This window comes from Melanaphis sacchari, unplaced genomic scaffold (assembly GCF_002803265.2).
Source record: "Melanaphis sacchari strain LSU unplaced genomic scaffold, SCAv2.0 Contig31_pilon_pilon, whole genome shotgun sequence".
Taxonomy (NCBI): Eukaryota; Metazoa; Arthropoda; class Insecta; order Hemiptera; family Aphididae; genus Melanaphis; species Melanaphis sacchari.
The window spans coordinates 1257436-1285387 of NW_020271193.1; the positions used below are offsets into that span (position 1 = coordinate 1257436).

General features: G+C 21.9%; 1 protein-coding gene across 13 annotated transcripts in view; it reads left to right on the plus strand.

Annotated features, from left to right (window-relative positions):
* The window catches only part of LOC112596273 (longitudinals lacking protein, isoforms F/I/K/T-like), a 169302-nt gene extending 141355 nt beyond the window's left edge, over positions 1-27947 (plus strand). Inside the window, exons 5-8 of one of the 13 annotated variants that reach the window (XM_025341808.1) lie at positions 16200-16429; positions 16506-16572; positions 17900-18036; positions 19760-19795. In XM_025341808.1, the coding sequence (XP_025197593.1) occupies positions 16200-16429; positions 16506-16572; positions 17900-18036; positions 19760-19780 (455 nt within the window). In that variant the 3' untranslated portion in view covers positions 19781-19795. Of the gene's footprint in view, positions 1-1053; positions 1314-2740; positions 2974-6436; positions 6691-7570; positions 7783-8592; positions 8788-11145; positions 11408-16199; positions 16430-16505; positions 16573-17899; positions 18121-19759; positions 19796-21587; positions 21890-24627; positions 24852-27687 lie in introns of those variants that run through there. The other 12 variants (XM_025341805.1, XM_025341810.1, XM_025341828.1 and 9 more) reach the window with 12 other exon arrangements.
* The last annotated feature ends 5 nt before the right edge of the window (positions 27948-27952 follow it).

Below are 27952 nucleotides of genomic sequence, written 5' to 3' on the forward strand. Positions count from 1 at the left end.
AATATTTGATGATTATACTTTTTTATAGTAATTATAATTGTATAAGGTATAATTAAAAATAAACTGACTACACACTAAAATACCAAATTTTCAATATGCATCCTTTATTTAACCTTTATTGTTATTTTATATTTGATTATAAAAATATATAATATATAAATTAATCAAGTATTCAATTTTATTAGGATATTCAATGAGTGAACCAACAAGTAGGCTTGTATGTCCAAGATGCGGTAAATCTTATGCCCGGAAAACTAATTTATATAGACATGTCCATATTGCAGTAAAATGTGTAATAGGAAATCTATTTTAAAAACACATGTTCTGTGTGCACATATAATTATATAAGACAAAATATTTCCAATGTCTTAAAATAATTAATTAAGATGATGTACAATAATAACCTACAAATCAATATATTATGTTATGATAAAAACTAATTATATTCCTGTCTAAGTTATTATAAATAACATATAGGTAATTAATTATCTTATAATTAAAATAAATATTCTATTTATAACGATGATATGTTTTTTATTTAATAAACTATTTATACATAGATTAACTATGCATATACCATTAATACATATTATATGCAAAACTATTTCAATTACAATATGATGTATGATTAAACAACAATATTTTAATTAAAAGACTAATTATCAATAAATATTAATTTAAAAATATTTAACAAAAAAATGTTTTTTAAATTGTATTTTACAAATATTCAAATATTTATGTTTCAATATGTATATTATATATGTAATGTAGTGTTTTTTTGTTGCTATACAAAAACTTTTAACTATAGAAATGTGAAGCTAACATTAAAATATTTACTTATAGATAACATTAATATATTTATTATACAAATGTAGAATGTAAAAATAAAATGAATACAATTTTATAAATTTTATTTTTTGTATAGTTAATAATAACATCTATTAATGTGTCAATTGAATTGTTTAATATCAATTTATAATGTAAACAACCACAAAAAGCTTAGAAAAAGTTGTTTTATCTTAAATGTATCTGTTTTTTTAATTTATGTTTTAGAACAACCAGAATTTTCAGATGTAACACATACTGGTAATTTTGAAAACAGTCGTAATTTGTGTCCCAATGGATGTGGTCATCATTATAAAAGAAAAGGACACATGACTTATCATTTTAAATTTGAATGTGGTGTTCATCCTCAATTTAAATGTCCATATTGCAACAAACTGTCTAATCGCAAGTCTAATCTAAAAACTCACGTTCTATGTGTTCATAAGGTTTTATCAGATGATAATTTTTTAATGTTTTCAAAAAATTAATTATAATGGTATACTATAAACATCTATAAATAAATATATTATTTTATTTTAAAAACTAATTGTATATCAGTGTAAGTTATTATAAATAATAAGTATGTAGATAAAATTAAAATAAATATACTAGTTATATTAAAACTTGTTTTTTATTAAATAAACTAATCATGAATAGATTGTTTAATAGTATTTTAATAAATATAATACTTATTTATTAACAATAATTTCATTATTTCAGTAAAAAAAATGCAAAAAAAAAAAAATGTTTATTATTACAAAAATATAAACTTAAATTTAAACTATTGAATGAGAAAATAGATTTTGTATATCTAAGAAACTATAGTAGAACTTTTAAAAAACAAATTCATTTAAAAACACATTTAAAAAAAATTAATGTGGTTTATATTCTAAATTAAATTCTTCATGATGATATATATAATCATGTATTGATAATATATTCTAATAATAATTAGACAAATATTTAATATTTCATAGAAGAAAGTAATGAAACAAATAAAATAAAACTTGGTTAATGTTCTAAAACAGTATAAAAGATAAAAAAAGGTAAAATAAAAAAATACAAGTCTTTTTAATCTAAATTAGATTCAAATAGTTACTATTGAGAATTATTTAAAATTATTTCTGATGAATAATAATTTTTATAATTTACTCAAATAATTTTCAATTAAAAAAAATATGCTTATCTAACCTTCCTATGATGCATATGTGTTTACAATACTTACATCTATTTAATGTTAAATAAAATACTCGTATTTTTATAGTTTCAGTTAATAATTTGTTTTAATTATAAACAAGTCTCCCTTTTCCTATAAAAGTATAATTTAATAATAATGTATCGTTATTCATAAAATTGGTTATGATCTCTAATTGTCTAATTTATGAGTTATAAAATTAATGTAATATATTTTTTTTTATAGTACATTTGTGCTGTGCTCAGTGTGCAATAGAGATTGTTAATGATGATACCCAATATATAGAATATATCAGGAAAATAAATGTTTTCTTACAAATCGGAATTTCTTTGTGTAAATACAATTTGTTATTCCCAAACGCTGAAGAAGAGTTTTCAGATTTCAGTACTATGTTATTGATGTCACCTTATAATTATGCCACTAGGTGGTTCACGTAAAGAATCTGCAGGGTTAATGATATGTTAAAGTAACCAAGATGCTTTTTGAAGATTTGAATTTTCTAAATCGTAATCTATCTTAACTTCTTTATTACAATGTCATCTATCAATTTTAAGATAGAAGAAAATTTCTAACTCAATGATGATTATTTTGTATATCTAAATTTTTTATTAGTTTTCATTTACATTTTTAAGACAAATTAAAATAATGTGCTTAAATAATTGAAATTTACTGTATACATATTATTTATACTTGATTTTTTTTTTTTTTTTTTAATTTTAGGACTACGGCAAAGATATGTTTGTCCAAATCAATGTGGTCATAGTTATACAAGAAAAGATAATCTAACAAGACATATGAAAACAAAATGTGGTGTTTTAAAAACATTTTTGTGTGAGATTTGTATGAAATCTTACACTCGCCGTGATGCACTTAAAAATCATTTAAAACTAGTACATAAATGTAAATTAGAACCATCAATTGATAATGTATACATTTAATTAATTAGTTAATATACTTTTTTTCTATTGACTAATTCTTTTATTCAATGTTTAGTCAGACTACTGACATTTAATAAGAAATGTTTTTCTTTTATTAAAATTGTTATGTATTATTTAATGTGAAATTAAATTTGTATATAGAAAACCATCTCATGTAGAGAATCAAGTATTTTTGTTGTAATTTAGAAACAAAATACAACTAAAGTATAGAATTAAATGTTATAATCCAAAAAAAAATATTTTTGATAGTATTTGTTTTTTATGCATAAAAATCATGGTTCTACAAGATTATTGCTGGTTGTTTGATACACTTTTAAAAAAACTTGGAAATATTAATGAATTGTAAAGTAATCAGTGAATTTCAGATCAATTAAGAAAAATAAGAAAACAATGCTATACACTAAAATAAAGTGCTTTATGCATTTAATAGCATTAAACTTAAATTTTAAATTAATAAATAATTTGAGATTCAATTAGTGTATTAGAAAATATTTATATACTTTAAAATATAATAAAAATTGTGATGTAAACTGAGTATTGATTGTAATTTATTCTTTGGGTAGAAATAAATAATATAAATAAATAATGACATGAATTTAAGAACGTTCAGAATACATAAGTACCTAAGTACTTAACTTCTGAGTTATCAATGTAATCATGTATGTTGTAATGTATTTCTAAACTAGCTTTTCAATTTAAATATTTAAGTATAATATTCCTATTATTTTATTATCTGGTAATATTTAAATGACATCATTTACATGTTTTTATTAATTTCAAGTTTTTGTGGTTATAAAAAAGTATTTATATTAACTAGATCAGAGACTTTCAATATTAGACCAGCATTAGAAATTAGAGCATATGTTTAAGACTTAAAATATTTATAAATTTCTTTTATTTTTATAATTTTAATAATGTGATATGAAATTAAATTGATAATATGAATAAGGTAGTATTTATGCACAAATATTATTTTAATAATTAAATTTAAATAATTATTGAATTTTTTTATTAATATTTATAAATAGCAATATAATATCACTTTTTTTGCTACTTTTTGTAGCAAAATCTGTTATTGTTCCTCCTAAATTAATTAATTTGTAGGTATCCAAGTGATTTATTTATTTACTTTTACATGACAATCAACTATTTTAAACTTTTCAGACAAATTGTGATATTACTATCCACGATCATATGGTCGAAGTTATAGGAGAAAATACAGTATGCAGAGATATTTAAAATTTGAATGTGGTGTACCTAAAAAATTTATATGTTCATATTGCAGAAAAGATTTTGCTTAAAGATCTTATCTTAAAATGCACATATACTTAATCTATGGAAGATATTCATCTAATTAAATAATCATAATGTACTATTGCTACTATATTTGTTTGTAATAATTTCTTTTAATACAATTAAATATTGGTCATAACTTATATTGAGTTATTTTATTTTATATTATTAATATTTTTTAACAAATAGTAGACTTCTATTAAAATGTTTTACTGCATTATTAAAATCATTGAATTTATAATATCATACAATATCATGTCAATGAAATTTAATACTTGTATAGCCTATATCTATCACATACCTATACTAAAATCTATCTGATTTACTTTTCCTCTGTTTGTTGCCAAACTATTTAAAGAAGGGATATATGACAAAAATGTCTTAGAAAGTTTTAATATAGTTTCCATGTGTACTGGCTATTGTAGTATTTAAATTAAACAACAAGTAACAATTATTTATCATTAAGAGTAGAAGATTTATAACTTAAAATTAAAATAAAAAAAAATTTCATATGGATTATTGTTCTACTACAATAAATTTTAAGTGTACTGCATTATTGAATATATTTGTCACTTTAATGAATATGTTAAATTTGAATTTAATGATAAATTATTGTTACAATATAAAATTATTCTACAGAGAAGATTATTTAACTTTTTAGTAATCTAAATTACCAAACAATTATTTTGATAATAATATTAAAATTTTATTGAATAAACATATTTTTTTATTTAATTTTCAAATGTAATTTAGAACTATACACTAATCACTAATCATAGATCTCTTTAACCTCAACTCGCTAGCTGATCACAGATAAATTTCGGAAATTTAATTCTTGTATGATTTATTAAATGGCAATATTACTTATCCTTACCATTTATCTCTATTGAACTTTAAAAATCCTTCAAGAAAAGCCAGGTCACACACTCCTTTCTTATTTCCGACCTGTGCCATCAACTATTTTTCCAACTAACCAGTGACACGTATTGTTTCAAATGCCAATGTGAACCTACTTTTTATATTTCTTTAAATTATTTTTAGTTGTTATTCTGTTTTGTTTTGTATTGTAGATGTTTTACTATTTTTAAATTTAAGTGTTGTTGTAACTTAAATGTTAAAAGGTGATATCCATTAAATTATAAATAAATAAATAATCTGCAAATGTCATACACCATGAAATCTCATCCTCTATAATATAAATTTGATACCTATCATAATTTAGTATATTACTAAGAACAAGTAAACTCTTACACTAAATTCTTTTATTTCTTCACCTTTACCTTTTACTCTCATCGTTGCCCCTCATCATGCCATATTATTTTCTGTTACTTTGACACAATTTCTTAGTACTGTTTTTTAACGTTGCTCTACGATCCATTTGTATAATTGTATGTGCCAAAGTGGGTGACTTCTTATTTGGAACATCGTTATATTCCAATCTCTTCTTCCATTTTCCATTCTCCTGCAAAATTATTTATTCAATAACTCTTCAAAATACTTTTTCAAATCTCAATAATTTGTTAGAACTATAATATTTTCTTACATACACAAAATATCTTAAAAATCTTTAGATTCTATTCTTTGACTCCAGTTATATTTTTCTTCGTGATTAATACTGCTCTTCTTTCTTCTTGGTTTCTCACTATTTCACTTTTTTAAATGTGGATTATATGGTTATATTCACTTACTATATTTATCACTTTATTTTATTATTATAACTCCACTTTTCTTCAAAATCTCTTTTACCGTTTCTTTCATCATCTCTTTATCTATATCACATCCACTTCATTTTAACGCAATAGTTTTACCCAAGTTTATTATCTTGTACCCCTCCCCCCATTGTCTCTGCTTTATTATCTTCCCACTTAATTTCCTATTCACTAAAATTATTCCCATATTTTTTCATTAATACCCTAACTCCCTGCTTTTATCTATTAATGGTTTTAGATACTTTATACTAATTCTATTTATTCTTAATTTGTACCTCTCAACCACAAGTTTGTGAAGTTAAGAACAGTATTTATTGTTAACAATTATAACATAATATGTTACTTACGCTTAAATTGTGTTAAAAATTATAGTTTATTTAAGCTTATTTATTTTACGTACTGATTTGTAAAAATGGATTATTATTTATTTTATTGTTATTAATGATTGAGTATAATTTATTTTTGTTATTTATTAGGATTAATATTAATGCCAACTTTCGATCGGTTCTATTGCCCACGAGGATGTGGCCGAAGTTACAAAAGAAAAGATCATTGTTGGCGACATATTAAGTATGAATGTGGAGTACCAAGACAATTCAAATGCTCATATTGCTCAAGGAGTTTTGCGCATAACAGTGCTTTAAAAAAACATGTAGTAGTTATTCATAAAATATTACATAAAGATTTAAGTAATCGGCGATCTCGTAAAACGTAGCCTATAGCTTGATTTTGTACAAAAATTAATTTTATTTGTAACATGTGGGTATATATGTTTTATTTTGCGCAAAAAAAAATATTTGAGTTATATATGTACCATATTCTATAAAATCTCTAAACATTGGACATTCAATTGTTGAAATTGTGTATATCATTTGGAGTTGTCTGCTATTTAATTTGTTAAAAATTTGTAACTGTGTACTCAATAGTATCCATTAAGAGAGGTTTTATTTTAATTTATAAAATATTATCTTTTATACCAATATGTTATAAAAATATTATTTTTTATAAGTCATTTTGATATTGTATTGTTTGTTAATTTAATATCGATTAAGTTACCAAATTAAAATAAATTTGTAATACAGTTTATTTTATAATAAAAAAAAAAAAACGTCCATAGTTTAAATCATGTTTTATTAATACATTTTGTTACTACTTGATAATCTTTTATTCGTGATTTGATTTGTAAATATTGTGATATAGATTATTTAAATTTTAAATTACTAAATAAACAAGAAATAAATATTTTAAAACCATCGTTAAAAAATTAAACAGTTTTATTTTGAATAATATTATTAAATGATGATTTTATGCCTTGCTGTTCTTCCAACAATTTCAGTTAAAATTAATACTCTTTTAGTATTGATTATAATATACTTAATTTGGTTGCTAATTTAACTTTTTTCTTATTTTTAAGAAGATCATTACTGTTTATCAAATTATCAAAACATTGTGTTCTATTTTCAATGATTAAACTAAACCAAAAAAAACTTAATTTAATATTGCTTCTGAAATACATTTTGTGTGGCTTCTTAGTATTTCGAACAGTTAATTATTAACTGCATTATAACTCATAAAGTACACAAATTCATATTAACTGCATTATATTACAGATGAATGCAGATTAATAAAAAAATGGGCATGTATGAATTGCAGTCGCAAGTACAAGAATAAATCTCATTTGGTTAGACATACTAAATATGAATGTGGTATTTCAGGATTATTTGTGTGTAATTATTGCAATAAATCATTCAAGCATTCACATCATCTAAAAGGTCATCTTGGATTAATTCATGGAGTAATTACATAGAAAAATGTTGATAAAAATATTTTCAATTTACCTAATATTACTAAATCGATTATTATACTATTCATAAAATATTAACTTTTCTTCGTAAATATATTTTTCAATTACCTAGTTACACACCTGTAGGTACTTAATATTAATTATATAAACATTAATTAAAGTATTTAATTTACTTGTACCTATGCTACAGGATTATTGTATACTAAAAATATAAATATACAATCAAAAATTAAATTAAAAATGTGTATTAATTCAACATCAGATATATTGTTTGGTTGATGAGATATTAAACATAATTATGATTAATAGGTATATTCTAAATTCGAAATTTTTTTTGGTAATAAAAATAAGAATAATTTGTAATTTTATTTGTATTTAAATGTATTTATTTTTAATTCAATATTGATTTTTTTTATTGAAAAACAAAGTGTTAATAACTAAGCTACACAATGTGATGATTTTTCTAAAATTATGTGATAACTGGAATAAAATGAAATATATTAATATTTTTATAATGAAAACCTATTTGAAAAATGTAATTCATTTTAAATGTAAAATCTCACTTTCTAATTTATTATGAAATAAAATATTATTTTAATTTTTACTCATATGTATTAAATATGTATTATACAGTTAAGTGACTTGTAATTGTTTTTACTTAAAAGTAAATCCTTGTAAATAATAATTATCTTTATGTATTTTGATGAGCAACTTTTTATTCATTAATATATATATATAGCTTCATTTTTATGAATGTAAATTTGAACAGCTTTTTATTTGATATTAATATTTAATTGAATTTAATACTAATATTATTTATTTTTTCAGAAAAAGAAGAACATTTCAATTACCAATTAAATGCTTTAGCTGTTATTGATCCTGTGGAATGTCCTAATAATTGTGGTCGGGCTTACAAAGGATTACATCGAAAAAACTCATTAAAACGGCATTTATTGTATGACTGTGGGAAACCACCTCAGTTTCAATGCGTTGTCTGTTCAAAAAGATTTACTAATAAAAAAAGTATGCAATATCACTTAGCAGCTATCCACAAAATCATTAATCACTAAACCATATACAATTTAAAACATTTTTTTCCTAACTCATACATTTATATAATTTAAAAAATTGTATAAATATCATAGTTATGGTGTATGAACTTAATTAACTGATTTAATAATTTTATTACTATAGTTTTATTTTTTAATTTTTATTCTTTTTTTTTTTTTTTTTGTATAATTGTGTATATTATAATATTTTAGAAATTTTAGAAATATGACATGTATAATATATCAAAAAATAAATCATAACATTTTAATATTTTTATCAATGATATATTTTTTACAAAAATCTATGGTAGAACATAATCTTTTAAGCTTTCTAAATTCTTATGAATCTAAAGATACTTTTATAATAATGAATATTTTTGTTATTGATTTTCATTTTTTGGAGTAGTAGGTGGGTTCTAGTGCAATATTAAAAATGTTTCCACATTTTTCAATCCTTTTTGGTGTTAGTTAATTAATATAGACTATGTTTCAGAACATGTTTGAAAAACTATTGAATAAACTGGAAATATTTTGACATTTTAGAACATGTTTTTATAAAGCTTAAATGAAATATTATTATATTATAACATATTAGGTTATATTTATGCATTTTACTTACAGCAACTAGCTACTAATTTCATTTTATTATTATGTTTTATTGAAGAGCTAATTGTACAATAATGCTCAATATTAGTACAAATTTTGTGTATTGAATTTCAGAGGTAAAAATAATAAAAGTATTCTAAATGTATGTACATTTATTGCGTTTTTATTCATATATAGACCATATTGGTACAGAATTTTTTATCTTAGTAAATTATAATTTTTTTCTTTCTTAAATTATCTAGTTCAAAATTAAATTTTGGGATGCAGTTTGTTGTAAATTAGTTTATGTGGACAACCTCATAGTTTATATTTTAATTTAATTGATTTACAATGATAAAATGTATTCCCAACATTATCTTTGGTAGACCATTAAAGTGTAACAATTATTTTCGAGCGGACCATCAAGTAAAAAATATGAATAATCACAGTTACATAAAACTATAATAGACTTGTTTTTCTTATCTTTTTATTGACTATTAAAATTGATGTTATTTAGATTACAAATTTTTATGGATTTCTGTATTTTAATAAAAAAAATTAATTTTTTTGGTATAAAATCTAAAGTAGCTATATAATCTTATAAACATATATATTTAAAACATAGAAAATAATTCTAATTTTAAAAGTTGCGCCTAATATATTTCATTGTTAGTTACAAATTTATTTGTATAGATGAATTTATAATGGGTCATTTTTAAAGTTATTAAATTAAACATAAAAACCTCGCTAAGATATTACTGGTGTATTAAAATATTTGTTATCCAAAGTTAAATTATAATGGAAATATTATATGTTTTCCTTTACATATTTATTATAAAATAAAAAAAAAAAAAATTACTTATTATTAAAGTTGTATACTTTAAAAGTAGTCTTCTGATTTCGAAATTTAAGATGATATAGAGAGTAGGTAATGTACAAAACTGCAAAATATTTAATAAGAATACTAATTCTATATTTTAAAATTCAAAATCCGGACTTAGAGCAAAATTTGATTTTTTCTCACCACTAATTTTATCTTCATCACATATACACGTGTTTTAAAAAAGTACTCTCCTCCACAGTAAAAACTGACTACAGGCTAATAACCATTGCCGTTGAAGCCTAAAATGTATAAAAATTTTGCATAAATATTTAAAAGTGAACTATTAACTAGGTATACAAGTTCGTTAGGGTATAATTCTTTATACGATTTTAAGAGTTGGTATGACTAAAGTAATATTACTTATTCTTATAATTTATATAGATACTTAATTTACTAATTTATCTTGTGTGATTTTCATTAGTGCTATTTGGTCAATAGTTTGAGCTTGTGATGACTTTGATGAATACAGAAATTAATGCTAAATATTTTATATTCTGCATTTATGTAGGTTTTTGTCATTGTATGATTGTACGTATGTATAAAGGCTCTAGCACACAGAACGTGGTCTGCGCTGTAACGGCCTGATACGCAGACCGCCGCGGGCAGCGGTTATTAATTCAAGTTGTATTATTTTACAGAGACCGTACGGTCAATCCGCGTCCTGTGTACCGGAACCTTAATTTTTTTTATATATATAGTAACTTTTGTATTAAACGTGAATATGCTTTTAACATTGGTTACATCAAATTTATCACGAACGTGTACACAACCGTACTATTTACATAAACCTGCTAATTAATCTTTGTACTGCTTATTTTCATAACTAATCTGAGTAATTTGACATTTATTTTTTATTTATTTTAGTTAACTCGAAGCGGTTATTTACATTGCCACTGAAATATTTATGCCCCAGAAATTGCGGACGTTCGTATAATCATCGCGCTACCATGAATCGTCATTTAAAATACGAATGTGGTGTTCCTCCTCGATTTAAATGCAACATATGTGGAAAAATGTTTGCCCAAAAAGTTAACTTGAACACGCATATTATGTCTGTTCACTGCAAAATTCCAGCTACTTCACAGTTTTAAAATTAAATTTGTACTAAGAAATATTTTATAAATAATATAAAAGTTTATTTTTAAAACAATTATAATTCATTACATTATATTAAACTATGTTATATTATATTACACATCACTCAAATTAACTTGAATTATTATTCTTATTACCTTAGTGCTTTGTATGGATCCGGTTTTTGATTTAATTTATCTTTTAAAATTTTCTTTAAAACAATGTAATTTTTTGTTTTTAGGACTACTGGCTCGTATTAATGAGTTTGTTCAAAATGACCCAGCTTATTGCCCACGAAATTGTGGTCGAAGTTATAAAGGAAAATGGCGTAAAACAAATCTTAGAAATCATTTGGTTTATGAATGTGGATTACCGTGCATGTTCAAATGTAATATTTGTAATCGAACATTTAAACACAAGTGCACTCTTAAGACACATATGGGATGCAAACACAAAATTGTCATTGGAAAAGATTATAAACTAAATGATATTTAAACTATCTATATAAGAATGAATCTATGAAAAAAAAAATGGTTTTATAAGTATAAAAATTCATTAGGTTACAAATTAAGTACCTATAAAAATAAATTAAGACAACATTTTTAATAAACAGTAAATAATAATATAAATAATTTTTGTCTTCTATAAAAATAGTTCTAAATTCTAATAATACTTATAAAAATAAGTACAGTTATACAGGTAATATTTTTAACATATATTTTACGAGAAAACTTGTCATTTGAAAATTAAATATATATTTATAAAACTATTTTATATTCATGTATATTTTGAAGTCTGATTGAAGTTAGAAGTGTATTGGTCTTATAAATTATGTGTGCCTTTTTAAATTATCTATTATGTAAATACTTTTTCACATTGAAAAAATACTTAACAACTTCTTTTTAAGAGCTTTATAGATTAAATATAAAGTCTATTAAAAATTAAAGAACAATCAGGAAGCTATTGGGAATTAACCAAGTTTCACTCTCAACAATTATTTAATATGTAATAATTTATCCACCACGAGCTCCTATCTTCATTTTAATTTTAAAATGTATAATATTATGATTGGGCACCGTTTTTTAAATTATATTTTGTAGCAGATATTTTTGTCTAAATATTGTTACGCAAACATTGATTTTTTTATAATAATTTTAAGTTTAAAAAGTGTTGTACCTAACCTATAGTATTCCCTTCTACTGCATTCTGCTCGTCTAAATGTATAATTCTCAAATAATAGTGCTATAAAAAGCTTATAATCATTGTGCTCTTCAGCATAAAGTATTAAGAAATCGGGGTTACCGTTTAAAAAATTGTCAAGTAAAAGGTTTTTTTATAAAAATGTTTTATTATCAATGTTTGTTTTAAATAATATTATATTTATACTTATTTTTACTTTTTATTCAAAGATGTAAAAAAAAAAATTTAATAACTAAGCATCCTACTTTATCTTAATTGTCTAATGTGTTTAATGTGTGATATACTAGGTATATAATACATATTTATTTATTTATTTAATTAAATATATTTTTATTAATTATTTAAATTTATATTTTAGTTGAATACCAAGTTTAATGGTTAAAATCTGTATATTTTAATAAGTATTAAAACTGTATTAAATTACATAGACTATAAGATAATTTTATTATTATAATATTTTAATATAAAATAAGTTATATTAATTTTATTTGGTTAAGCTACTTCCTGCGATCTTTGTCAGTGAATTATAATTCATACATTCTTATTAAAATCATTCGCAATTTGTTTTGTAATTATTTTTAAAGAATGAATATTGTTGAGATTATGAATTATAATCATTTTGGAGATAAAGTCAGATTATTTATTGAACTATTAAATATTTAATTGTTTAATCATAGATAAATGTATTTATTATCTATTCATTTTTTTTTTATGTTTTATGAGTTATTAGAAATATTGTTAATAATAACACTAACTGTCTTTTTTATACATGGTCTTGTTTATAAACAAATTACCAAATATAATGAAATACTATTGAAATTTAATGATGGTGAACTATATTTCATATTTATTGAATCACAGAAAAGTTGTATAATTACTAATTACAGTTTAATTACAATTTTAAAAATATGTACAAACAGTGCATATCACTTTATAATAATCAGATATAATAATATACTTGTAATATGGTTTGACATTGAACTTCCTGTTATTGTTGACTTATTATATTTATTATATAATTTAATATAATATAATGTATAACTAATGGGAATATTAATTAATCCAACAGATATTTATTTCCATTTATAATGAAAACAAAAAAGATTAAACAATCAATGCATTTTGAATTTTTCTCCAAGTTTTATACATTTTTAGAATACTTAAGAGTATAGTTTAAAATAATTTAAAATCATTATGAATTTTTTTTATTTTTTATTATTTTTTTTTTTTTGTTATGACCTATTATTAAATATATTCTTGATAATTGTGATAGAAGATACTCACTATATTTATATATTTGACATTAATTTATATTTATTAGCTTTTTATAGAACTAAAATAATTGCATAAAGTTATATCATAATAAAATGAAATGTTTTCAATGTTTGATAAACATTAAATTTTTTTGTTAAAAATTTTTAAAAACTAACATATATGTAATTCATATATTTTTTTTCATTTTCTGTTTACTTTTTACCATCTAATAACTAAAATGATCTATTATTATTTTATTTCAGTAAAAAGCTCAGATAGATTAGAAATGTCAGTATTATTTGATCTGTCAAAAGCAATGTGTGATCATCGTTACAAGGGAAAAAGTCAAAGATCAAATTTAAAAGTTCATCATAAGAATAAATGTGGTGTACCGCGTTAATTTAAATATTAACACTGCCTAACAGAACTTTTGTTCATAAAGCACATTTAAAAGGACATATGGGTCTTATTTATGGTATTATTCAATAAAAATCAATGTCTGAAGTTGGTGTATATTTTAAAGATTGATTACATAATTTCCAGTTCCTATTTCAAAATAAAAACTCACTTTCATTTTGTAATAATAACACAATATGTTATAAATTTTAAATAAATTATATTTCATGAAATTTGTATTGTTAATATTTATCATACTAATTTAATATTTAAAATAGTTCATCAATTTTATTGTTTAAATTTATTAGTTTACTATGCATATTGATATAATTAATGGGTCAATTCTACCCTTATTTGTGTATCTATATCATATTTTTTAAGTTTTTATTATTATTATTATTATTATTATTATTCTTTGTATGATTTATCTATTAAAATGGTATTTTGCAGTCATCATTAATAAAAATATACTATGTTCATAGTCCAAACAAAAAAAAAATGCTAATGTATGGCTATATATTCTATATAACCTTAATATTAACTTTAACTTGATAGAACATATTATATAAGATATACAAAATATAAATCCTAAATATATATATATATATATATATATATATATATATAAATATACATTAAACTATTGTATTGCAAAACTGATACTATTTTTTTGTTGATATAAATAAATTTGTATTTAAATCTTTTAACCAAATTTTTTTAATTTAAGCTTAAAATTATATTTTGTTTTTTTATAAGCTTAGTTAAATGTAAATATATTGTATATTCTGAATTTTTAGAAAGTATTTAATTATTTAAATATAATGATTGCTAACCATTTATTTTATATTATAACAAATCAAATTGCATTATATACTTACCTAATATTTATAAATTATAAAATGAAATTAATTGTAATTTTTTATTAGATTTTCACATATTGAATGAAGTTTATATAATCTTATTTAATAGATATCTAATAAAATGTAAAATGTCTATATAACTGTATATTTTTACTACTAAATAAATATATGTATTTTAATAATTTAATTAAAATATCTAATAAATTAATAAACATAATTTTAATATTGTACATTATTATTTTCAACAATTTTAATGCGGATAATAAAATTATAAATTAATGATAATTTAGATTAAAAATATTATTTTCTATTTTATTATTATTTCAATACACTATGTATATTATATATATAATTTAACCGTATAGTGTTTACTATTTTATATTATAACCTATATGACCTTATCAAGTTGACATTTTACCATTTAAGATATAAAATATTATAGGTTGTGTTTTGGAGTTATTGACTATGAAGTAAACAAAACAAAATTATGATATGGAATTTTCAGCTAGTTTATTAATTGAAAACAATTGTACAGTCTACACTTTCCTTTAATTTTAATTTTAATTACTTTACTTCCAAAAAAATGGAATAATTCAATTATGACTGTAGAGCCTAAATATTGAGATAATTTTTAATTCTCTAAAATAATAATAATAAATCGAATACCATGTGTTTTTAATAAATTGAAAGTAACAGCAAACTACAAAAAAATAAATAATATAAATATTCTCCATATTTATTAATTATTATTTATTGTATATCTAAAAAGAATATTTGTTATTTTTACTGTGTTAGTTCATTATTAAAAACTTGCTCTCACATTATTGTAAAAAATTATTAGATGTATAAACTTAATATAGTAAATTCATAGATATGTAACTACACTAGTAGTGTTGTATGCCTATTATAACTTACAAAACTACATCATAATTTATGAACTTATTTTTGAATATTTTAACATTAATGTTTGTTTACTTGCTTATTGTCATATTTTAAATTAATTGCTTTTATACTTAACATTAAACTATTTGTATATTTTTTTTAACATGTCATGGAAAATTTATCTTGAATGTGTGTTATAGTGTTATAAAATACATAATAATGTTTTTAAATATTACTTTCAATCGTTTTCAGAATTAATGACAAAAATGTTAAAGGAAATTTCAAAACAAGATCCAGTAGATTGTCCCAATCAATGTGGACGAAAATATTCTGGAAAGTATAGAAAAACTGTTTTAACTAATCATCTTAGATATGAATGTGGAAAAGCACCAACATTTCAGTGTAATATTTGTTTTAAGAAATTTCATTTAAAAGGAAACCTCAAGACGCATATGATAACAGTGCATAAAATTTTACCTAATGTAAATGTAACTAAGTTATAATTTTAATTTAAGATTAAGTTTAATTACAATTTAGTTGTATTTTTTTTTTTTTTAGCAAGTGTCAATAATTAAACAGAAAATTAATGTATATCATATTGAAGTATCTAGAACTAAATTCACCAGTAATTATCATAAAAATTCTGTTTATATCCGTTAAGTTATAACCAATTTCACCAAATCAAATATGTTTAAATTTACATTAATCGATGGTAACTTTGTGAACAAGAATTACAATTATTAACAAATGAACACAATAGAATTATAAAATAAAAATAGAAGTATGATATATTAAATTACATTGAAGTATAATTCATATATACCTACATATTTTATGATTAAATAGTGATAAATATGTAATTTTTACATACCTACAATGTTTATACTTAATATAGAGGATTGTCAGTGGACGTATGAGTCAATAAATCAGAATTTATTTTATAGGCTAAAATCACCTTTATTATTTCAAAAGTAAAAATATCTTCTATACTTCAGTTTAAGTACATATTTAGGGGTATTTGTGAGTTCAATCCCTTCCTGTTATAAGTATTCACTATTCAGTATATGTGCTTGATAATATTTTTTTTAATTTTTAGAGTTTAGTATTTGCATAATTTATTTATGATTTTCACAGTTTTACTTTGAATAATATTATGTAAATTTATTGTACAATAATATTTAGTAAAATAATTTGTTTGTTAAAAGTATCACTATTTATAGATAAGTATGCAAACTTTGTAAATTATTGTGTTTATTTATTTAACTGTTTAAATTCAGTTATTGTATGAACACTGCCACATTTAAAGTCTTCCCTACCCCAAGAAAAGGTTTTTTTAAATATGATTGCTTATAATGTATTAAAAATTGAAAGTTGAATAGGCTTATTATTATTCTATATAAGTATATGCAATAGGTACACAAGTATTTATGCATATAGTTAAAAACGAGTATAGAAAGAATTATTACATAAATGGTTATTTTTATACAATTTATACTTCTAAAAATGTGTTTTGAGGTGATATAGGGATATAATTTACCACTGATTTGTTGGCATATTATAACTTTAGTTAAAAATGAAGCCACTCACATAATAAACATTTTGATCTTATTATTGTATTTTTGATTGTATGTAATATTGTATTTTCTTTTTGATTATAACTGATAGCTAAATTGATTTTTAATAACTTTTTTTAAAGATACCTACTTACTTACAACTTGTAATAATTGACAACTTTACTGTAATTGTATTTTAAATTTATAAGTAAATATATTTTATATAAAGATAGCATTTTTTAAACTTCAGTTAGTTTATTTTATTAACTTTTTAAATGAATCTAATGTATTTATATATCCTTGCTGCTTCTATGATTGTATCTTATTATTATTATTATTATTATTTTTTAATATTAAATAAATATAATGTTAATAATATTTATTTATTTAACATTTTAGATGACATGGTTTATAGTGAAGGTATGGAGTTTTGCCCAAATATGTGTGGACGCAGTTATAGAGGAAGATATCGTACTAAAAACATTAAACGACATTTGAGATACGAATGTGGCGTTCAACCACAATTTCAGTGTGATGTATGTTTGAAGCGTTTTACTCATAATTCAGATAGAAAAAAACATATGGTGATAATACATAAAACGTGACAAGACACAAATGCTTTACCTATATTGTAGTTTTTTTTTTTTTTTTATAGATCACTTAGTATTTTTGTTTATTACATACTTAAGTAATATTACTCAATACATTTATATTTTACTTAAAAACTTCCATATTAATTTTAATTTTAACAAGTAAAATTCAAAATTTTTATATTCATACATTATGAAATAAATGTTTTTTTCAATATAAAAAATGTGAGCATTCATTTAAATACATTTAGAGACATTTAATCATAAAATGGTACTGATCGCTAACATTAAAAACAGTTTAATTATAGTTAACAAACAGCTAATACAGTACCCTAACTGGTCAATATTTTATGAAACTCTATTAAGTAAAGTTAGGCAAAATCACAATAAATATAAAAAAATTTTATTAAACACATTTAAGAACTATCTGGTCGCATTAATTTATTGAGTATATTTAAATATATTCATCTACTTATATAAATATATTGTAAAATACATTTTGTGACTTAATCCAACCTAAAAAATAGCATATAAAAATATAATATTACTATACTCAAGTTATATATTTTACTGGACATGGAGATAACAAATTTATAATTCAATTACGACTCTGCCTAATTACATTATAAACATAGGTACAAGAAATTTTCAAAGTATAAAACTCCATAGTCTATATTCTTATTTTCAATATAAATTATATTTACAATTTGTATTTATATTATTAAATTTGAAATTTATAAAAAAAACCAATTTTACAATATTCTTTGATACATTTTTAGAGCTTTCTTTTTTAAGACCATCATGGTAGACTCATCTAACAAAAACTGTTCCTTGCTTCTTTGTTTAATTTAGAACTTAAATTATGTATTATTATTATTATTATTTTATGTTTTAAATCATTTTTTTTTTATAAATAAAATTGACTATGTTAAAAAGTATTTGTTTTGAAGTAAATGTTTATGATTTCACACATATTTGTTTTTAATTTTAGTACAATATTTTTTTTTTGTAAAACAATTTTTTTTTTGTCATTACTAGTATTACATATATCAATTTCTCAACTTTAAATTAAATTTATGTGTTATGCTTTATAATTAAATGTACCCGTAATAAAAAAAAAAAAAAAAATCAGCATTTGTTATTTTTAATTGTTCATACTTATTTTATTATTAATAGTATTCTGTGGAATATAATTAATAATGACTTTTTGTCATAATATTTTTAAGGGTATTATTTTATTTTATTTGAAGTGTGTTTCTTATACAAAAATATTTTAAAATGAGTTTAATGTCATGTGTCCTTTATGTTTTAACCTTCTTTGTAATTATTGGGTATCATATATTTTTATTTTATTTTCTTTTACTATTTTTTGATTAATTATCTTAAAATAATATAAATTACTTGTAAAAATATTTTATTTAATAAAATGTACATTATTTTTAGCTGTCATTATGTTATTAAAATTATTTATAGACATTTTGTAACATAATATTTCTTTATTAATGTATTTTTATATGGGGGTGTTTCAATAGTATAACATTGAAAATAATATTTTTAATAACATAATCTTATGTTTTTGCTAATTAACATCAATAAAATTAGTAATGTTGCCAATTTTTTTTTTTTATCTTTTTAACATAATATTTAGTTGATTGTTTTTTTTTTTCAGAAGTTAACTCCAAGTGGCTGAACTCAGATATATTGAAAATGTTATCAGAAACAGATCCTGCAATTTGCCCTAATAAATGTGGTCATAAATATAAAGGAATAAGTAGAAAAGCTCACCTCAAAAGACATTTAATTTACGAGTGTGGTGTACCGAAGAAATTTAATTGTGAATTATGTCTTAAAAAGTTTTCTTATAATGTATCACTCCAAAAACATTATAATATATGTACAAAGAATATATTGATGTATAATAAACATAATATTTTCTTAAATTAACATATTTAAGTTCAAACTATTTTTTCACTTTTTTTTTAAGAATAATTCTGTTATTATTAAAAAAATATAAATATATTCAAATTAAAAAATAACAAAAACATAATTTTTAAATTTAAATTATTATTATATAAGCAATTTATAATTAATATCTTCAAATATTTCCAGGTGTTAAGCTTATATACAATTATTTTGAATTAATAAATGTTTGTATTAATATGACTTCAAGTTTTGATCAAATATTTTATTTTATTTTTTAATATCTACCAAATTGAAATTCCGTGTTATTAATTTAAGTCAATTAATGTAGTATTTATAAGTATTAAATGCAATCACTGTGTTACGGATATTTTACTAAAGGTTTTTGTTCCTTTTTTTTGTTTTCCTCATTTGTTAAGAGAATGTCAAACTCACATGGCCACATGTATTGTACCTATCTTAAGAACATATGACAACAAAGTTGTGTTCAGCAATTCCAATTTTGTGTTATAACCTTTAATAATAGATAAAATTTACCCAAAAATCAGTATCAAACTTAAACATAAGAACATTATCTGTGTATTTATATGAGTTTTTTTTACAATATTTTAATGTCTAATCAAGTTGTGAGAATTTTTAAGTTATAGTACTCTATGTATTCATAGGTAACTTAAAAAGTAAAATATCATAAAAAATTGTGTTAAGAACAGATAATGTTCTTATGCTTAAGTTAAATGATAATTCAATTCAATCTATTATTAAAGTTTACTACACACAAATGGCAAACATTTGTTATATTGTACCTAGTAAGACGAAGAAAATTATATGCTGGTATGGCATTTTTTTAATTGGTCCTACAGCATAAGTGGCTCTTAAAACATCTATAAATGTTCTATATTATTTAATTTCCATTTAGAAAATTCAATTTAATACATAATGGGTAATGTTAAACAATTAAATATATATACACTCTTATCATTCATCATTATTCAGAATAGTTTTTAAATTATAAAACTATTTTTATTTCTTATTTTTCTTTTTTTTTTTTATGTAAAATATTATAGAACTTGTTTTGGGTTATTTTACCTGCATTATTTTAAGTTAAGAATGGAGTATTTTGTGTTGTTGTATTGTATTTAAAAAACTATTACAAGGTCAATCAAGCTTGATATTGTTTAATTATTATATACTTATTTAAAAATATAACTTTATATATTTATATATGTACCTATCTTTAAATAATTATGAGTATAAAATTATTGGTAATTTTAATTTGGTTGTGTAATTTTAATACATGTTATATTGATTACCTATTACCCATCTATATTTGTATTTTTTTACACATTAACATTTGTAAAAATGGCAAATTCAAGGCTTAAACAAATGCAGTTACTTATGCTTTTTGCATTATTTTTATAGCTATACATTGCATGTATTATGAAGTTTATAATATGTAAATGAGCAATAATTCTATTCAATGAAGACTGAATTAATTTCAATCTTAAAATGATTTTAATACATTATATTTTTGGTTTAATATAAATTATTTTATTTATAATAGTTTTTGTTATTTTTAGAATTAAGACACAATTGGTTATCTCAATTAAATGAATTGTCCATAAATGATCCAGCTATTTGTCCAAATATGTGTGGTCGCAAATATAAAGGCTTATGGAGAAAACGTAATCTCAAACGTCATTTAATCAATGAGTGTGGTGTGCCAAAAAAATTTCAATGTCACTTATGTCTTAAACGTTTTGCACAAAATGATACTTTAAAATCTCATTTAATAATGGTTCACAAACAAGTTCCATTGCTTAAAACTGTTAATAATGGTAAATCAACTAATTCTTACTTTCCTTAGGAAGAAATTCAGAAACAGAAAATTTAGAAAATAATACTTGATTGCATAACATAAGCAGTTGCAAGAGTGTCAATTTTTATTATTTAACTGTAAAACATTTAAAAAATACTTATTGTTTATATAAATAAATACTGTAGGTATCTAATAAAAATGTCTTAAACATTTTAATATGATGTTAAATAATATATTAATAGAGCAAGGACTTTCATGCACTAAAAAATCATCAAATATGCACTTATGTATCAAAAAAAATTAATATATTAAAATATATATTTTTTCTTTAAATATTTAATTTTAATAATTTTATATTATCTTTTTATAATTTTTAACTGAATTTGATATCACTTTATTGTAATCTAATGTATAGATTCACAACTGTGATATGAGTCTCTTTTGTCTTTATGAGAATATAGAAACAGTTAAATATAATAATTTGTGTCCTTGATCATTAAAAATATTCACTGAAAAACATGATTTTTGAAAAACCTTCAAAATATACACTAAAAACTTTAAGATTTTGGTATCAAACGTTGTGAAATGTATTGTGTACTTACTCTGCATACAAAAAAGTAAACCAGAAAAAATATTTGATTGCATGAAAGTCCTTGCTCTATATATTAATATTAAATTGTAACTATGAATTCATATGTACTAGAATAAATGTTTCTTTATTTAAAATAAATAACATTACAATTGTAATTTATCTTATAAAAACTCAAACAAATTTTTCAATTTATTTTTTTCTTTAGAGGTCATTATATGATAATTGTTTTTATATTTTTAAAATTATAGGTACTTGCCTTATTTATATTTATAACTTACAATACTATCAAAATTATTTTTCTTATTAAAATCTTTGTAAAAGGAATTCGGATGCTATTGTATTAGTTAATTATCTGCCTAATCAAAGTGATAAAATACAGACGCTTACTATTATTAATTTTCTGTGTATATTATTTATTATGCTACTATTGTATACATGAAGTATACTTATGCTAATCAATAGTCAGCATAGTAACTTTATTACAACAGATAACAACTCAAATACCTCCCTAAGCAAATAAAAATAATTATATTAAGCTCAAGACATGAGCAGTTTAAAATTATTTATGAAGTATATCTAGAAAAAATATGTATATATGTTTATACTCTCAAGATTTTAGTTAACTTTTACTGTATATATTTATTATAAGTTGATTTTTTTTTTTTTTAATTAAGACTTTTTATATTAGAATTCAAAAAAGTTTAAGATTTAATATGTCAAATATGTAGGTATATTTTGTATGGATACATAATTGTATATATCTGGATAGGTAAGTTTAAACATGTGATACTTATTTTAAATAATTTGTGATAAGAACCTAGATAGTTAAATTTTGTATTGAATATTATTTTACAATAATACGCTTATTATTTGAATAGTCTCAGCAAAATACAAATAAATCATAAAATTTAATTAGCTATACATATTTATACTAATAGTTATCACCAACACTTAGCATTTAAGTCAATAATCAAAAAGTAGTTACCTAGTTAAATAGAAAAGTTGATCAATTTAGGATCTATAAATAATTAAATGTTGTGTTATGATTATCAAAATGTGATTTGGAATAAATAGATTGATCAAAATTTTTGAGTACAAACTTATAAGTTATAGTGCTATGAATGGTCTTGGATAAAGTATTGGAGTGTTGCCTTAGTCCTGCTCAAGAAAGTAAAAATTCTTCGCGTGCTTAATAGTTTTATGTTGCTACAGCAAAATGAACGTGGTTCTTTTTCAACAAAAAATAATTATCAGCTACTGATAAAATATAAATAAAAAAGTATATCTACTTATAAATTAATAATGAATCATATGATCATAAAATATTATATTTTATGAATTTTATTTATAATGAGAAATAATAATTTATGCGTTATTTTTACAGCTATTTAAGACCAATTAATAAAAATAGGTGTACAGAGTACCTATAGCCTATAAGTACAATAATAACATATTCTAATGAGTAATGATCATGTTATTATGTTACTAAACAAAACTTTTGATTCAAAAAAATACCTACTGATATGAAAATAATATAAGACTAGGTATGGGATATTATTATATTGTTTATTTAACACAACAGTAAGAAGAGAAATAAGAGAATTAATTTGCAGACTAAAATCAAAAAAAAGAATTCGATTCCGATATTCCATTAATAGAATTATTAGGTATTTACTTTTAAAGATATTTTTATATTATCATGGCGAAAGTATCATCAGAACTTAATGATATCATTAATTTTAAAACCTTTGATGATACTTATATTTTAATATTTGGAAAAAGAGTGAAAGTCACGTTTTATTGATTATTGATTTCATATGATCATATATTATGTATATTAAAATACGTAAATATAGCCGATCAAAGTACGCAGAAGTCTTCCTCCTTCTTATGTGCGTGACTAAACAAAATTAAATTTGTTATGAATTTTATTATCATATACTTAGGCAATTATGCCAATATTTGTCATGGATATTAGTATATCATGGAATCGGAATTAATAGTGATATACAATGGTTAAGTCTAGAAAAACGAAAAGCGGAAAATTTGTATTTACAGATTTATGTAATCGATTATGACATGAGCCACATTTCTTTATTTTTCTTTAGCTTTTGTTTGGAACTAACTTATATATTATTACATAATATAAATGTATACCATCGATATATATATATTTAATTATAAATATAATTATTTGTTATAATTTTAGGTTCAAAAAAATGGCTACATTTGCTGTATGAAATATCAAAAGCTGATCCAGTGTATTGTCCAAATCAGTGTGGTCGCTGTTACAGAGGAGACCAACGAAGAGGTCATTTAAAACGACATTTAGATACGGAGTGCGGCGTACCTAAAAGATTTTTATGTACTATTTGTTTTAAACGTTTTTCACAAAAGTGGTCTTTAAAAAAACATATGATTTTAGTACACAAAGTAATTATTAGTTAATAATGTAAATAAGTAAGACAATCGTTTATCTATATAGATAATATTAAAGTATGTTAGCGTTACATTAAAGTTTTTTTATTAAAAAAAAAGCCACTCCGATATCCTGAACATCATAATTATGCATTTATAGTTTTTAAATAATTCTCTGAATGGGAAAAAATGAAAACCCCTTTTTAAGTTCCTTTAGCCTGATAATATATTATATTATTAATTATTTATTGATTGAAAAATAAGCTGGTTGGATCCAATTTTAAATATGTTAAAATTAACTATAGAGACATATATATATCATGATTATTACATTACATTTTTAAGTAGGATATAATGGAAAGTTTTAAATATTTTTATTTATTAATTAGAATTTATTTATAAATATAGCTTAAATTTTTTTTCAAAATCTTTAATTTTCAAGATAGGTAGGTGTCTTACAAAAATGCAATATTTTTAAGGATTTTTAGTATAAGTTTTATTAAAAAACTATTTTGTTAACCCTATTAGTTTTACGATGATTTTATCCTTAATACAATAATATGACAAAGAAGTGTTTGAAAAATGGTATACTTATTCTACCAATTTAAAATTTAAAATTAAATTGTGTTAATACTTTGAGAAAATATTTTTTTTTTAATAATATAAAAAGTTTCAAAAAAAAAATAAAAATAAAATTAATTTATTACAATGACTGTAATCAGCGGTGGATCTAGAATTTTTTATAGTGGGTGCTACCTATTTTATTAATAATAGTCTTTAAGTACTTATTATGTACTTTTTTGAGGGAAAAAAAATGAATAATTTGATACTTAAACCGTGAAGAAACCCAGTCTTGCATCGTGCATGTATTTTGGATTTATTACATAATAAGCAATATAAAAATTATAAACAATTTAACATTTATAATTTTTAATTATTAGGTATATACATAACAATACAATGCAATATAATGTAGTTTTTATTTTGGTATCCTATGCAAAAAATTCGCTACTCAGCAAATTATTAGTAATTCTTAATAAAAATACGTCGAACGGTGGATGCTTCAGCTCCCAAGCACCTCCCCACCCTAAATCTGCTTGTGGTTTTAATATTGAGCTGATATATTAAACAGAAGATAGAAAATAGTGAGAGGGAAGAGTTAGGTTCATACTACCCAAAGCTAGAGAGTCCCACAGTATTATCAATTTATAATATTGAATACACCTGTAGCTCACCGACCACTATGTGAAATATTTATTTATTTAAACGTCTGCATAGGCTCAAGTGCAATTCAAGAAATATGACAAAATAATACAGTATGTATAGTAAAAAAAAATAACAAAATATTTTAATTGACTTAATTAGATATTGAACATTTGTATTAGAAATAATTAATAATTACACAATAAAGTACAAATACATGTAAATATTGGGGAATCGTAATAGGATTACTATATGGATGTGAGACTTTTTTATTGAATATGTTGATATTTATTAAATTACTGTATTTAATGTGCAAATGTGCAATACGCCTCATTTGGATTATCATACTTGTTTGATGTTCGGTGATTTTTCGTAGAGAAGGTAGACAGAAACGAGACATGTATATTGTATATTTATGAAATTATATTAATTCTAAAAGCTCAGGACATAATACAGTTACGATTAAAAATTTAGACATAAACTAATTACGTATCATTACACCAGCCTGAAATATCTAAATATTCCAAATGTAGATTTTTTTGAATTATTTTTAGTGGTGTAGACAAGGAAGGGTAAAGATCATCAGTTTACCCTGTCATTTGTAACTAGTGTGAAGTAACTGTATTTTTTGAAAACTCTCAAGTTATTCGTTTAAATCTATTTGTGATGGATTCCATATAACTGAACGATATTAAAGTATTGGCATAGCAAGTAAGACATATAATGTTTTGAAATAGATTTCATCCTACAATTCTTCTAATTAAAAACCCGAAACGTAGGACTTTAAAACAGACTTGTTCTATATAAGATAAAAATATCAGGTTTTGTTGAGAGACCCCCTCGAAATTTTTAAAATAGTTGACTTCTTTAAGTCTATTACCAAAAATTCATATGCTAATTTTCTCCGAAAACGGAAAAATAACATTATGATGTATTTCGATGTGTTTAATCTAAGATCATTTTTACTGTACCAATACTAAGTCTATTAGATCATATTTATAGATAATCAGCAAATAGTTAATGATAGCAGAAATCGAAGCAAGATATTATATCTATGACAAAAGTAGCAAATAACAATGGTAGCCTATCTTGAGGTAGGTACACCGGGAGGAGCAGAAAGAATTAGATAGAATACCATTTATTTTTACTTGTTGAAATCTATTTGTTTTATAAGAAGAGAACCAAGATAACAAGAGGTTATGGATATACCATATAAGCTTAGTTTGTTTATTTGAATTAAGTGATTGATAGAGTTAAAAGCCTTATTAAAATTAGTGTAAATCACATTTGTTTGTTTACCCGATTTCATAAAACTAATTAAAATTTTGTAAAAACAGATAAAATTAGATACTTTGGGTTCTACAGATCTATCTCTCTAAACCCATACTGGTTACTGATTAGGTTATATAATTAATGAGTCGGTATACTCGATATAGATACCTATAGGCTATAGCCATATAGATACCTAGTATAAAATATTTTTAAACAACATTAAATAAATACAAATTATTTTACTTCTGCGTACATATTACGAGCATTTAACCAATTAATTAATCGCGTGTTTATGCTTATAGATGGGTAAATGGTGTGTTTATATTTTTATGATTATAATTTAAAAAATAAAATATTATTCTATTTTGTTTTTTAGCTCTTACCAATTCATACTGGATGACCAAACTAGATGCTATATCTATATCAAACCCTGCCATATGCCCGAACGTCAACTGCATGCGGAAGTATAAAGGAATGAACAGAAAAAAGTTATTAAAACGACATTTGATGTATGAATGTGGCGTACCTAAGCAATTTCAATGTTTCGAATGTCAAAAAGAATTTTCCCAAAACTTTTCACTAAAAAAACATTTGATCATAGTTCACAAGCGGTTGCCTTAACAAATCGAATATTATAATGA